This window comes from Ovis aries, chromosome 1, assembly GCF_016772045.2.
Source record: "Ovis aries strain OAR_USU_Benz2616 breed Rambouillet chromosome 1, ARS-UI_Ramb_v3.0, whole genome shotgun sequence".
Lineage (NCBI taxonomy): Eukaryota > Metazoa > Chordata > Mammalia > Artiodactyla > Bovidae > Ovis > Ovis aries.
Window position 1 is genome coordinate 179,202,168 of NC_056054.1, and position 15,288 is coordinate 179,217,455.

Sequence of the window (15,288 nt, forward strand, 5' to 3'; positions counted from 1 at the left end):
GTTTAATGACTCCTGATAAAATAAACCTTCTCCACCTCTGCTGGAGGCCTATGGGGAAGGAAGCAGAACCTTTCATCTGCAACAGACACCATGTTTATTTTGCACACACTGTTGACTCCAGGAGAAAGAGGAGAGTACATGGGATAGTCTTAAGGAAAATAATATGTTTTTGAAGTTTGTATGTGTTGTACTAGTAAAGACAACAGAAAGAACAAGGGGGAAAAAAATAGAAAATTCCTATCCATGTCCACACATTCAATGTCTTAACTGGAATACAAATGACAGGGGAGAATTTAAAAACAAATTTCTGGCCAAAGAAAACTCTTTGCTTCTGGAAATCTTAACCTGTCTGTTGCCAGCCAAGAAAACCACTGTCCTTTTCATTCCTCTGACCTGGCAACAGACAGAACTGAGGGCCCGTGTTGCCCTGGTAACTGCAGATGGCATTCTGCATGCTGCAGAGAGCCATGCACAGCGTGTGGTTCCTGACTCTGGCTGAGGAGTCTCAGAGCACACACAGAGCTGGATTTGATACCAACTTTAGCTTCTTTATGTGACATAAGTTCATGTGTTATTAACCATGCTTCAGCAGAACCAACCCTTGACTCTAATGATGATTGCTATTGAGAGTGGATATATATATATATAAATTATATCTACTGCTAAATTCTAAGTCTAGTCTGCTAATGGCCTAAATTGTTTGTCATTACCTTTAGAAACAATGCTCGAAATCTGTGACTTCTAAACAACACCTCCAATTACACACTTCATGCGTCAAATGTCCTGACATGCCCTTTCTAAAGGAATCTTTAGTAAAAATGTTAAATGGTTTAATTTTTATAAAAGGAAAAATTAGGAGTGGATAAAACAAGACTCTTTAGAGAGCATCAGGGGATGAAGCTGTGGAGGGGCCCCAGAAGTTCAGGTTTCCAGAAGGGCAGGTCACACTGAAGGGTTGTGTGAAAAAATCTCATGCCATTCTCCTGATGCAGGCATGGAGAGTAAAGTGAGTATGTGTGAGTGATCCTCACAATTAAAGATGAGCCAAGAACCAGAAAGAACAAAAGCCCTTGCATGACTACAGAGGAGACCTAATCTGTTTTTGCATTTTCCAGTCTCTTGAACTGTTCACATGTGTCCTTTCCAATAGCACTCTATGCTACCAAAGTATGTGTCCCACATCCTCCTCACTCTCCTCAGTGCTGGATCACTGCTGTCTTTCACAGAAGATGCAAATATCTAATAAAATAATTTCCAGAAAATTGATAATTGAAAAGAAAATAGCTTCATTATACGCTTTTGGTGGTATGTGTATTTTAAGAAGGGTCTTAGAAGGCAATGCCTAACCCAAAGAAGACCTGATCTTGGAGGGAAATGTAGACAACTGTGGCGTGCTTGGGGCAGGAAGAGCATGCTCCTATCCCTAGAGACCCTCCCATGGTGATTATCTACTCATTGTGTTTTTTAAAAAGTGATATTTTTGCCATGGATACATCAAAATTATTTTTAAGTTCTATCTGAATTATGCAAAAGAACCCCAAGCCTTCTTGTCCTCTCTCTTTCAGCCCACTTCTGACACCTGAAACTTATAGTTGAGTATAAAATCTTAAGAGAATCTGAAGACAAATGTGTCTATAAAAGTCAAAATACTTACTTGTATAGGTATAACTTTATGGGTTTATTTAAAGACATAAAATTGATCCCTTCCCCAACTTGATCATTCTTGACAGCTGAAACCACCAAGTTCCCATGCAGTGTACTTTGTCACTTTTATGGGCCCAAACAGAACACCTTTCTCAAAGGGTAGGGCATTTCTTGTATCTAGTTTGAGATTTTTTTAAGAGATAACTTTTGCTTGCTAACTTATGTTTTTCTTTCACTTTTCCCCCTTTCCCTTGTATTTCTCAGGACAAATGTTGCCTTTCACTTCACTGCCAGCCCCTCTCAACCTCAGGTAAGTGAAGGCTTCAAAGTTATCATGATTCTCACCCAAAGAAATCATGGTAACAGGTTGAGTTAGCATGAGGTATTGCCCTTAATCTTTTACAACTTGAGCTATATTTGTATTTTTGGAATGTGGTTCTTATAACTGAGATTTTAGTCACACCATTAACCTTATCACTTGAATTGGTGTGAAACGGGAGGCGTGACATGTTTACAGATATTCCTTGCCTTAACCTTCATTCATCAGATTGTGGGCCAACTATGCACACCAGGTACAGTGTTAAGCTGTATTAGGTGCCAGGGATAGAAGGATGAAGAAGAAGAGAAGTGCAACTTCTGCCTGCACGGACCTTATAATTAGGATGGGGATGGGGAGACAGAGAATGGAAGGCCACCACTAAACAGATACAAAAGTAAACAACTGATCTGGAAAATATAACAAAAATGAGACAGATTTTAATATTTTAATGGATAAAATTCATTTCTCCCATCATTAAGAAAGAACAGGTATGCTGACAAAAATTATCAGAAGATTTAGATACTGGGGTTATGCTCTTCACTAGGCCATAATCGTAAACCAAATAAACTGATTAAAACTTTGATTCAGGCTGCTTTTCTAGTGATACTGCTAGCTACTTTCCTTTTTCCTTTCATAGATTCTAAAAGAGTAAGGTTCATGCAACAACCAAGTTTAAAGCAGTCCTGGTGTTTCTTGTAAATTTTCAGTAGGCTGCAATACAACTTTGGTCAAAAGTGGCCTTGGATATACTAGAACTGGGATTAACATATTGTATGGATGCTGTTGTAAATCTATTACAATCACTTGTGAGCTAGTGAACCAGTTCTCAGAGCAAAGCCCTGTTTTGTAGAGTTTGCCCATTTCTGCAGTGTAAATACCTCCACCCCGGCCAATTTCAGACTGCCATCATGACATCACGGAACACAGAGTTGGAAATCCATGTGCACAGTCAGCTCCCCAAAGCTGCCAAAGCCAACACCCACACACCTTTGAGTCACAGGTCCCATCAGTAAGTCTCCACAGTGCGTGTATGCTGCCCCCCAGTGACAGGAGAGCTACAGAACCACAGTCCACTGACCTCAAAGTATTGGTCACGTAATTCATGAAATGTTTGAAAGCACCAAGTGAGAGGCGCAATGGGAGGTATCTAGATAGGAAGGGAAAAACTTGCACCCCAACTGCAGAAAGAGTACAGTCTAATAGTCCAGTCCAGAGTCCTGAATGTCGTGATGGACTTTGTAGACTGAAAACCAGTGGTGATTATATACTGCAGCTTCTTTCCATTAAAAAAAAAGTATTAAACACTAAAGTCCAAACAATTTGTATATAAATTAGAAACCAGAGTAAAATATACCTAGAAAAACTCATGAAACAAAACAAATTCTTTGACACCTGTAAGGTCTTATTTTACTCATAACTGTTCCCATTTTGGCCTATATTTTTTATCTTCTTCAACTGTAGGAAAGAATTTCTGTACCTTTAAATTCATCCAAACTATTGTACAGACTTAGACAACCTGCATCATCACTGCCTACCTCTGTTCCTATAGATAGAAGCAGGTTACGGAAACTGGTTAGGTAATCAGGATGTAAGAAGGTGATTTTTAGCCTCAATTCCAGGCATTACTTTAGATCCTTCTCATTTGCTTCTTTCTGGTACAAGTACAATATCAAGACAACGGGTTTATTTACTTGGGATTTATGGTAATTCAGAGGTAAAGAAAACTGGTGGGACTTCACTGGTGATTCTTCCAGTGGTTAAGAATCTGCCTGCCAATGAGGGGACATGGGTTTGATCCCTGGTCAGGGAAGATTCCATATGCCTCAGGGCAGCTAACCTCCTGCACCATAACTACTGAAGCCCTCATGCCCTAGAGCCCCTGCTCCACAACAAGAGAAGTCACCACAATGAGAAGCCCACACACTGCACCTAGAGAGTAGCCTCCACTCACCACAACTAGAGAAGGCCCGCATGTAGCAACAAAGGCCCAGCTCAGCCAAATAATTAAATTAATAAAATTTAAGGCAATTTAAAAACCCAGAAGATTGGTAATGTTTTGGCTTATAGATAAGACTTCAGTAGAGGTCTACAACTTGCACAAAACGAACTCCTAGAATATGTGGGAATATATATGGCATTCATTTTCATTACTGCTAATAGTTCAGTTCAGTTCAGTCTCTCAGTCGTGTCCGACTCTTTGCAACCCCATGAATCGCAGCACGCCAGGCCTCCCTGTCCATCACCAACTCCGGGCGTTCACTCAGACTCATGTCCATCGAGTCAGTGATGCCATCCAGCCATCTCATCCTCTGTCGTCCCCTTCTCCTCCTGCCCCCAATCCCTCCCAGCATCAGAAGCTTTTCCAATGAGTCAACTCTTCACATGAGGTGGCCAAAGTACTGGAGTTTCAGCTTTAGTGTCATTCCTTCCAAAGAACACCCAGGACTGATCTCCTTCAGAATGGACTGGTTGGATCTCCTTGCAGTCCAGGGGACTCTCAAGAGTCTTCTCCAACACCACAATTCAAAAGCATCAATTCTTCAGCACTCAGCTTTCTTCACAGTCCAACTCTCACATCCATACATGACCACTGGAAAAACCATAGCCTTGACTAGACAAACCTTTGTTGGCAAAGTAATGTCTCTACTTTTGAATATGCTATCTAGGTTGGTCATAACTTTCCTTCCAAGGAGTAAGCGTCTTTTAATTTCATGGCTGCAATCGCCATCTGCAGTGATTTTGGAGCCTTCCCCCCACAAAAATAAAGTCTGGCACTGTTTGCACTGTTTCTCCATCTATTTCCCATGAAGTGATGGGACCAGAGGCCATGATCTTCATTTTCTGAATGTTGAGCTTCAAGCCAACTTTTTCACTCTCCTCTTTCACTTTCATCAAGAGGCTTTTTAGTTCCTCTTCACTTTCTGCCATAAGGGTGGTGTCATCTGCATATCTGAGGTTATTGATATTTCTCCTGGCAATCTTGATTCCAGCTTGTGCTTCCTCCAGCCCAGCATTTTTCATGATGTACTCTGCATATAAGTTAAATAAGCAGGGTGACAATATACAGCCTTTACGTACTCCTTTTCCTATTTGGAACCAGTCTGTTCCATGTCTGGTTCTGACTGTTGCTTCCTGACCTGAATACAGATTTCTCAAGAGGCAGGTCAGGTGGTCTGGTATTCCCATCTCTTTCAGAATTTTCCACAGTTTACTGTGATCTACACAGTCAAAGGCTTTGGCATAGTCAATAAAGCAGAAATAGATGTTTTTCTGGAACTCTTTTACTTTTTCGATGATCCATCAGATGTTGGCAATTTGACCTCTGGTTCCTCTGCCTTTTCTAAAACCAGCTTGAACATCGAGAAGTTCACGGTTCATGTATTGCTGAAGCCTGGCTTGGAGAATTTTGAACATTACTAGCGTGTGAGATGAGTGCAATTGTGCAGTAGTTTGAGCAGTCTTTGGCATTGCCTTTCTTTGGGATTGGAATGAAAACTGACCTTTTCAAGTCCTGTGGCCACTGCTGAGTTTTCCACATTTGCTGGCATATTGAGTACAGCACTTTCACAGCATCATCTTTCAGGATTTGAAATAGCTCAACTGGAATTCCATCACCTCCACTAGCTTTGTTCGTAGTGATGCTTTCTAAGGCCCGCTTGACTTCACATTCCAGGATGTCTGGCTCTAGGTGAGTCATCACACCATCGTGATTATCTTGGTAATAGTAGCCATAATAATGCCTTTGAGATAACAAAGTATGGTTTCCCTAAGAACCAAGAACACATGTTCGGAATTCCAGAGTAGTCACCTTTGGAAGAGCCCTGTATTCTATGTATTTGAATCAAGCTCCAAAATAAAAGCGCAAAATGAAGTGGGTTCTTGAGAGCATTGCCGTCTGTTACAAGGCATGAACAGACTTCTAAACAGTAGCATTAATGATACTCTTTAATCTTAAGATAATTTTTCCCTACTTGGAAGGTTTTGGATTGTTGAAAAGTTCTATTTTCATTGCTCTGGTTCTCAGGATAAGATTAGTTAAGAGGATGATGGAATGCAAAATGAAGTTTTAATGGGTTTGCCACTCCTTCAAAGTGATAGATTTACTAATGCCTGGAGATGGGGGCTTTTTTGTTTGTTTTCCTCAAAGTCTTTTTTTAAAAATTTATTTATTTTAATTGGAAGCTACTGACTTTACAATATTGTAGTGGTTTTTGCCATACATCAACATGAATCTGCCACGGGTGTACGCGTGTTCCCCATACTGAACTCCCCTCCCACCTCCCTCCCCATCCCATCCCTCTGGGTCATCCCAGTGCACCAGCCCTGAGCACCCTGTCTCATGCATTGAACCTGGACTGGCGATCTATTTCACATACGATAATATACATGTTTCAATGCTATTCTCTCAAATCATCCCACCCTCACCGTCTCCTACAGAGTCCAAAAGTCTATTCTATACATCTGTATCTCTTTTGCTGTCTCGCATATAGGGTTATCGTTATCATCTTTCTAAATTCCATATATATGAGTTAGTATACTGTACTGGTGTTTTTCTTTCTAACTCACTTCACCCTGTATAATAGGCTCCAGTTTCATCCACCTCATTAGAATTGATTCAAATGTATTATGTTTAATGGCTGAGTAATATATGTACCAGAGCTTTCTTATCCATCCGTCTGCTGATGTACATCTAGGTTGCTTCCATGTCCTGGCTATTATAAACAGTGCTGTGATGAACATTGGGGTACACTGTCTCTTTCAATTCTGGTTTCCTTGGTGTGTATGCCCAGCAGTGGGATTGCTGAGTCGTATGGCAGTTCTATTTCTAGTTTTTTAAGGAATCTCCACACTGTTCTCCATAGTGGCTGTACTAGTTTGCATTCCCTCCAATAGTGTAAGAGGGTTCCCTTTTCTCCACATCCTCTCCAGCATTTCTTGCTTATAGACTTTTGGATAGCAGCCATTCTGACTGGTGTGAGATGGTACCTCATTGTGGTTTTGATTTGCATTTCTGATAATGAATCATGTTGAGCATCTTTTCATGTGTTTGTTAGCCATCTGTATGTCTTCTTTGGAGAAATGTCTGTTTAGTTCTTTGGCCCATTTTTTGATTGGGTCATTTATTTTCCTGGAATTGAGCTGCAGGAGTTGCTTATATATTTTTGAGATTAATTCTTTGTCAGTTGCTTCGTTTGCTATTATTTTCTCCCATTCTGAAGACTGTCTTTTCACCTTGCTTACAGTTTCCTTCGTTGTGCAAAAGCTTTTAAGTTTAATTAGGTCCCATTTGTTTATTTTTGCTTCTATTTCCAATATTCTGGGAGGTGGGTCATGGAGGATCCTGCTGTGATTTATGTCAGAGAGTGTTTTGCCTATGTTTTCCTCTAGGAGTTTTATAGTTTCTGGTCTTACATATAGATCTTTAATCCATTTTGAGTTTATTTTTGTGTATGGTGTTCTAGTTTCATTCTTTTACAAATGGTTGACCAGTTTTCCCAGCACCACTTGTTAAAAAGATTGTCTTTTCTCCATTGTATATTCTTTTCTCCATTGTATATTCTTGCCTCCTTTGTCAAAGATAAGGTGTCCATAGGTGTGTGGATTTATCTCTGAGCTTTCTATTTTGTTCCATTGATCTATATTTCTGTCTTTGTGCCAGTACCATACTGTCTTGACTGTGGCTTTGTAGTAGAGCCTGAAGTCAGGCAGGGTGATTCCTCCAGTTCCATTCTTCTTTCTCAAGATTGTGTTGGTTTTTCGAGGTTTTTTGTATTTCCATACACATTGTGAAATTATTTGTTCTAGTTCTGTGAAAAATACCATTGGTAGCTTGATAGGGATTGCATTGAATCTATAGATTGCTTTGGGTAGTATACTCATTTTCACTATATTGATTCTTCCAATCCATGAACATGGTATATTCCTCCATCTATTTGTGTCCTATGATTTCTTTCATCAGTGTTTTATAGTTTTCTATATATAGGTCTTTTGTTTCTTTAGGTAGATATATTCCTAAGTATCTTATTCTTTACGTTGCAATGGTGAATGGAATTGTTGTTTCCTTAATTTCTCTTTCTGTTTTCTCATTGTTAGTGTATAGGAATGCAAGGGATTTCTGTATGTTAATTTTATATCCTGCAACTTTACTATATTCATTGATTAGCTGTAGTAATTTTCTGGTGGAGTCTTTAGGGTTTTCTATGTAGAGGATCATGTCATCTGCAAACAGTGAGAGTTTTACTTCTTCTTTTCCAATCTGGATTCCTTTCTTTTTCTGCTCTGATTGCTGTGGCCAAAACTTCCAGTAGTGGTGAGAGTGGGCACCCTTGTCTTGTTTCTGACTTTAGGGGAAATGCTTTCAGTTTTTCACCATTGAAGATAATGTTTGCTGTGGGTTTGTCATATATAGCTTTTATTATATTGAGGTATGTTCCTTCTATTCCTGCTTTCTGGAGGGTTTTTATCATAAATGGATGTTGAATTTTGTCAAAGGCTTTCTATGCATCTATTGAGATAATCATATGTCTTTTATCTTTCAATTTGTTACTGTGGTGTGTTACATTGATTGATTTGCAGATATTGAAGAGACCTTGCATCCCTGGGATAAAGCCCACTTGGTAATGATGTATGGTCTTTTTTAATATGTTATTGGATTCTGTTTGCTAGAATTTTGTTAAGGATTTTTGCATCTATTTTAATCAGTGATATTGGCCTGTAGTTTTCTTTCTTTGTGGCATCTTTGTCTGATTTTCCTCAGAGTCTTATTCATGTATTTCATGTCAAGCTTCTCAACCAGTTACTATATTTATAATTACTGGGAAGAAGTCCCCTTTCTTCATTATTAGCAACGTGTTTAAAACTTAGAGTTAATAAATTTTTCTGGTGAATTGATAATCTAAGTAGGTAAATAGTATAACCTCTATTATAAATGCTTCCTTATTCTGATGTTTGAGAAATACTTTTAAAGATATCTTAGCCTGCCCAAAATTGTGAACATATTTCAGGAGCCTAAATGTAGGGCTTGGTCTTTGAATCTAAATGTCATCTCTCTGAGTTCCAGCCAAGAAATAGATTCTTTGGCCAAAAAACACACAAAAAGTCTAGGGGAAAGGTGGGTGTAGTGCTAATTCTTGCCTATGGGAAGGTGGTTAAGATTCTTGAAGAACAAGCTTGTCTGCCTTTCAAGGAAGAGCTTCATATTTCAAAATGACCACACAGAGGTAAACTTTGTTTCCTGTTACATTTCATATATCTCTGATTCAAAGGGTGGGGGTGTCTTCTTAAGTTGCAATTGGAATGAAGTGTAGCAAAGTTTAGTTGAGAAATAAATATCATAAAAAATGATACAGCAATGTTGTATGAAATGGCTCCTTTGTCTTGCTCATGGCTGTATTCCTAGTATCTGAGCCCTGCACAGAGCATCTGCTCAATATGCAAGAGATGAATGGCTAGCTGAATTACTGGAGGCTTCCTGAGATTTACATCTGAACTTTGTGCCTCGTATTAGAGGAAACCACCTTATTCACGAGAAAATAGTTTGCGACTGTAAACATTTCTTAGCATTAACAAATCCTTTTTTTTTTTTTATTCTCAGTATTTCCTGTACAAATTTCCTGAAGACGTAGACTCAGTTATCATTAAAGTCGTGTCTACATTGGCTTATCCATGTTCTGTTGTCTCAGTCCAAAATATCATGGTGAGTTTCATAACTTGTCAACCTTCCAATATGGAGTTTTATATTGTCTTAGGATAAATGAGAGAGAGCATGAGCACCATTTCATCCTCTTACTTTGTCCTGCTGACAAGACTGCTAAATAGCAAAAGCTGTATCTTGTGCACGCAAGTGCACAGTATGTGTTTATAGACATTGATCTGGGGAGATAGAGAGAAGTTGACTCTTCACCAAGATAAACAAAGGAAGGAAGGGAGGGAAGGAGGATCGTGACAGAGAATAAGGAAGACCAAGTTGTGAACTGCACATGGAAAACAGAAACCTACTGCTTGTTCTAAGCTTTGAATTTTTTGTTGTGTCATTAGGCCCTTTCTGTCTCATAAAGTATTAATAAAATATGGGAAAGGTGAGATATACTTTAAGACAGATCTTTTATGTTCTCTTTAATATTAATATTAAGTGACCTTGACTTCAGAGGACAAGGCACCAAATTTTAGGAAAACTATTTCATGACTGTTCTGGGAGGAAACTCTTCATGGTTTCTGGCTCAGTAAGGACCCCCTCCTCTGTGATCCAGGTGGTATATGTGGTATGTATATATGATAATAGTGATATTTTCCTTTTTATCCCCCATGCATATGACAGTGCCCAGTATACGACCTTGACCACAATGTGGAATTTAATGGTGTCTACCAGTCCATGACTAAGAAAGCTGCCATCACACTACAGGTGAGACATCACTTCTGTGGGCATCATCATCAGTGACAATGCACAGTTTATAGTCAGGTTACCTACTGAACCAGTTTGGTCACCCACTGAATTTAGAGAAACCTAAAGGACTACCGCTCACTGTGTACACTGAATCTCTTTCCTTTCTGATTGATTTCAAAACAAAGATTGCTATACCTGGTGGATAATGCTACTCTACCAGGTGCCCTGTTCCCCTTGGGGAATCTTGGGAACCTGTGATGCAGCAGGAGAGGTGTCTGACAGATTGCTTACAGAGATAAGGGTGAAAGATTCCAGTCTACTCAATGAAGGGGGTGCCAATTCAGCATAAAGTTTATCTGATCAATTTAAAACAACTAAATATATTCTACTAAAACATTATTGTAAATCAGCTATGTTTGCATGCATGCTCAGTTGCTTACTCTTTGCGACCCTATGGACTGCAGCCCACCAGGCTTCTCTGTCCATGGAATTGTCCAGGCAAGAATACTAGAGTGGGTTGCCATATCTTCCTCCAGGGGATCTTTCCAATCCAGGGATCAAACCTGAATCTCCTGCATCTCCTGCATTGGCAGGCAGATTCTTTACCACTGAGACACCTGAAAATAGTAAGATTTCAATTTAAAAGACACATATTTTGACAACTTGTACTAGTGACAGTAACCAAAAGAGGACTTCAACTCTGGACAGAATGGGTAAGTTCAAAGGAATATGAACCACATTTGTGTAGAAGTTTGCCCTTTGGGTATTATAATTAAATTTTTGTTTCAGTGATAATTTTATAGCAAAAATACATACACATCATGTCAGCATATTTTCAAAGAGATTCTGTTCCTGCCTTTAGAGTGGTATTTACTTGAGGTACCTGCAATTTGATATGTTCTCTAGGTAAGGAGATACTGTTTATTGAATAGCAGGTCATGAATGAGGAGGGGTTAATTATAATTTAAGTATCAGAACTAAAACCTTCTACTAGTCAGGCTTTAATTTTTAATGTCTCATATTTGATACCTCAAATATCTGCTCTTGTTTTAGTATTTTTTTTTCCTTAGCACCTCAGCATTATATAGTCCCAGATTTAAAAGGACAAAAACTAAGCATAATAGGAAATTCAGATTTTTACACCATCTGGACAGTAAATTAATGAAGAACAAAGTGTATCAGTACTTTCTCACTCTGAATGTATTTGGCAACAAATTAGTACATCTCTCTGGACTCCTGATTCAGTCTTGGGCCATTTTCTGGATAGGTTAAACATCAGAAATTTGGGAATAATATAAAGTCAAGACTGTATAAATATACTAGATCTTAAAGATTATCTTGTCAACCATGCTTCATTCATGGATAACAAACTGGAACACAGAGAAGCTCACTCAGAGAAAGTCAAAGTCAGGACTATAACTCAAGTCTCCTAACTTGAGTATTTGCTTCCCTGACCTAAATTATTTATTTGTCTGCTGACTGAATGACTTTTCAGAAAGTCATTTATCATTGAATTTTAAGATAAAAATACTCTAAAAAGCTATAACACTATAAAAAGCTAAAACAGCTCTAAAAATAAAGTTTATTAAAGAATTTAATATGTAAGTATTAGTTATTAAACATAGGCTGTTGACATATATTTTATACAATTCTAAGCACTCAAGTGGGCACAAGACAGACTGAAATCAGAAGAGTGTATCTACATAATTTCTTGGATATAACAATTATTTTATTATGGATAACCTGGAGTAATGTGTGAATCCTTCCTAAGGAGTTAGGGAGAGGGGTGAACTTTACTTTTTTTCTCTTTCCTTCTTTTTGCCCCCACCACTATGAATTTTCTCCCTTCTTCTATCTTTATGTCTTACACAGAAGAAGGATTTTCCAGGTGAGCAGTTCTTTGTGGTGTTTGTGATAAAGCCTGAAGATTATGCCTGTGGAGGATCTTTTTTCATCCAGGGTAAGCAACAGTGAGGAATATTTGGCTATGTAGAAAAACATAATGGAATGGAATGGAAACAAACCAAAAAGTTCATTTTGGCCCCTTCTGATCCCTTTCAACCATCTCTAGTAAGTCAGGGTTATCAGCAATGGCTTGATAAGGCAGTCTGAGATGTACTTGAGAAAAAAATAAAGGGAAGAAAATAATAGATCTCAAGACATTATTGATACTTCAAAATACCATTTACCACCTTGAATCTTTTCAAAGTCTTGTACTTCCTCAGACTATATGAGGTAAGTTGGCTCTTTACTCAACAAATATTTACTACTATGAAGTAATGGGGCTTCCTTGTGGCTCAGATGGTAAAGAATTCCCCTGCAATGCAGGAGACCCAGGTTCAATCCCTGAGTCAGGAAGATTCCCTGGAGAAGGGAATGACTACCCACTCCAATATTCTTGTCTGGAGAATTCCACAGATAGAGGAGCTTAGTGGGCTGTAGCCCATGGGGCTGCAGAGAGTCAGACATGACTGAGTGACTAACACACACACGTGTGCACATGCACACACACACACATGAAATAATGACTTTAATACAGCAAATAGAGGTCCATTTTCTAAGATCATTTTGGTAGCTAGCAGTAATGGAGCCACCTGTATTTATCAGTAGTCATCATTTCCCCAGGAAAAGTCAGAATTCTCAATCCCCACTGCCAAAATTGTACCTTTCAAGATAGTAAGTAAGCAAAGTAGGGCAACTTATCCCAACTGACAACCTACCCAATGTGTAAGCTCTTAGGCACAACACAGTGGCTGTGGGCAACTACCCACTAATTACCATGGCAATGGAAAAGGCTGTTGATTGAAAACATGGACCCCTCAACAGCTGATGGGCCATATGTGACCAACGTGGAGAGTGTTAACTGTTGAGTGCAACACTGTTCTCTTGGTATTCAGGTGAATCTTCTTCTCATGTATTCTTTTTTTTAAGCCCTGTTTTAATTTTTTTTGGAATATATTTGCTTTACAATGTTGTGTTAGTTTCTGCTGAACAACAATGTGAATCAGCCGAATGTATACATACATACCCTCCCGGTTGGGCCTCCTCATGTATTCTTTAATCTCTTAGTTACATAGCTCTAGAGTTTTGCCAACATCCAATGTTTTTGTAAACTACAAATCCTTTAATGGCTATATAAGAAAAACAAATTCTCACTGGCTAGAAAAATGCAAACCAAAAGATGAAGGAGCTCTCTATTTTTGCAGCTGTTTTCTTCAGATTTCCATGGTATATTGAGTTATATGTGATATGAGCAGAAAGGTCAAGACGTCTTCATTTAAGAAATGCTACATTCTAAATTAAGTCACTTAGTGCTACCAAAATGCACCCAAACTAAGGTCAAATGGAAAGTTTTAACCAAAGAGTATTAGATGGTTTGAAGGTTTGGTGGTTTGGTTTTCATATAGCTCTTGCTAAAAGAAAATTTAGCAACCAGAATTCATCCTGGATAGTTTTTAAACAACTGTTCAGATGAGAGGCCAGGAACATAGTATCTGACCCATTGTGCTTTGTTCTTTTTTGACCAGAAAAGGAAAACCAGACTTGGAATCTACAACGTGCAAAGAATCTTCAAGTGACCATTGTTCCTTCCATTAAAGGTCAGTTTTGGTTGTTATTGTTGAGTCACTCAGTTGTGTCCAGCTCTTTGCGACCCCATAGACAGAAGCACACCAGGCTTCCCTGTCCTTCACCATCTCCTAGAGTTTGCTCAGATTCATGTCCATTGAGTCAGTGATGCTATCTAACCACCATGCTCTGCTGCCCTCTTCTCCTTGTACCAGCATTCAGTGGAGAGATTCCTGTCAGGAAGGAGATCATGTCATTCAGTGCTAATGTCATCCTTCCAGAGAAACATCACAAGAAAACTAACGTTTACCTTAGAGATAGAAGAGAGAATCAAAGCATTTTGTTAAATTCCTTACAGAAAGAAAGGGAAGTCAGTTATGATTTTGTGTATAGGAAGTCCCTCCCAGCTTCCCTGAGGAAGTCATCACTGTGAAAGGCAGACATTTATGGGCAATGACTAGGTGACCTCCAATAGCTTCCCTGCTTTGAATGGGATTATCTTAGGATTTAAGAATGGGTATGATGCAGATGGGCCTGTTAAGCTGTCCTGTCCCAAACACGGTTCTCTTTTCTCCTGAGGACATCCTGACCAGAGCTATTTCTCTTCCCTCAGGATCCGTTTATGTGAAATCTATTCTTCTCAGTCTCGTCATCTTCTTCTCCTTCTACTTAGGATGCCTGTTTGTTGCATTCATCCATTATATCAGGTATGTCAAGAGCTTCAAGAAATGTCAACCCCCTTCACCTGTCTCTGCTTAGCAGTTAGCACATTAGACTTTAGAGTCATACTGACTGGATTCAGTTCTACCTTAGCCACTGTGTGATCTTGGGCAAGTTACTTAATCTTTCTGTACTTCACTTTCCTCATCTGTAAAATGAGATAATAATTTACCTCACAGATCAGTATAAGTGCAGTGTTTATATCAATGTCCTACACAGAGTAAGTGTTGGTAGTGATAGCTATTTTCATAGTTAGTGAAACTTCAACAGAAAGGCAGCTTGGGTATTTTTTAGAACAGAAAATGCTCAGTGTAGATCTTATGGAATGTAGGAAATCAGTTTTACCTAACATGGAGATTTAGGAACAGCTTTGAACATTCCATCAAAAAGTAGAATTAATGCCTAAAATAAATCCTGTGGTATAATAAGTGCCAGGAGAAATAAATATGCTGTGACACTATATTCCAGGTGCTTTTTAACTGTTGCAGCATCAATTTTACAGTCAAAATACTCCCTGAGAGGAAAAAAAGGAGATAATCATGCTATAATTTGACCAAGGAAATTTCCCTTCCCAAGAGTTTGGAGCCCCCAGTGAAAACGAGTTGCAGTCTTTCCTTGTATCTCTGAACAAGCCTGAACTTGAGAATTCCATAGT

General features: G+C 38.8%; 1 protein-coding gene across 10 annotated transcripts in view; it reads left to right on the forward strand.

Moving 5' to 3' along the window:
* SIDT1 (SID1 transmembrane family member 1) overlaps positions 1–15,288 on the forward strand; it is a 108,619-nt gene that overhangs the window by 43,416 nt on the left and 49,915 nt on the right. For all 10 annotated transcript variants that reach the window (XM_060417760.1, XM_027980013.2, XM_027980017.2 and 7 more), the window contains 6 exons: positions 1,909–1,954; positions 9,558–9,659; positions 10,281–10,364; positions 12,219–12,306; positions 13,874–13,945; positions 14,527–14,620. In XM_060417760.1, the coding sequence (XP_060273743.1) occupies positions 1,909–1,954; positions 9,558–9,659; positions 10,281–10,364; positions 12,219–12,306; positions 13,874–13,945; positions 14,527–14,620 (486 nt within the window). The remainder of the gene's footprint in view (positions 1–1,908; positions 1,955–9,557; positions 9,660–10,280; positions 10,365–12,218; positions 12,307–13,873; positions 13,946–14,526; positions 14,621–15,288) is intronic.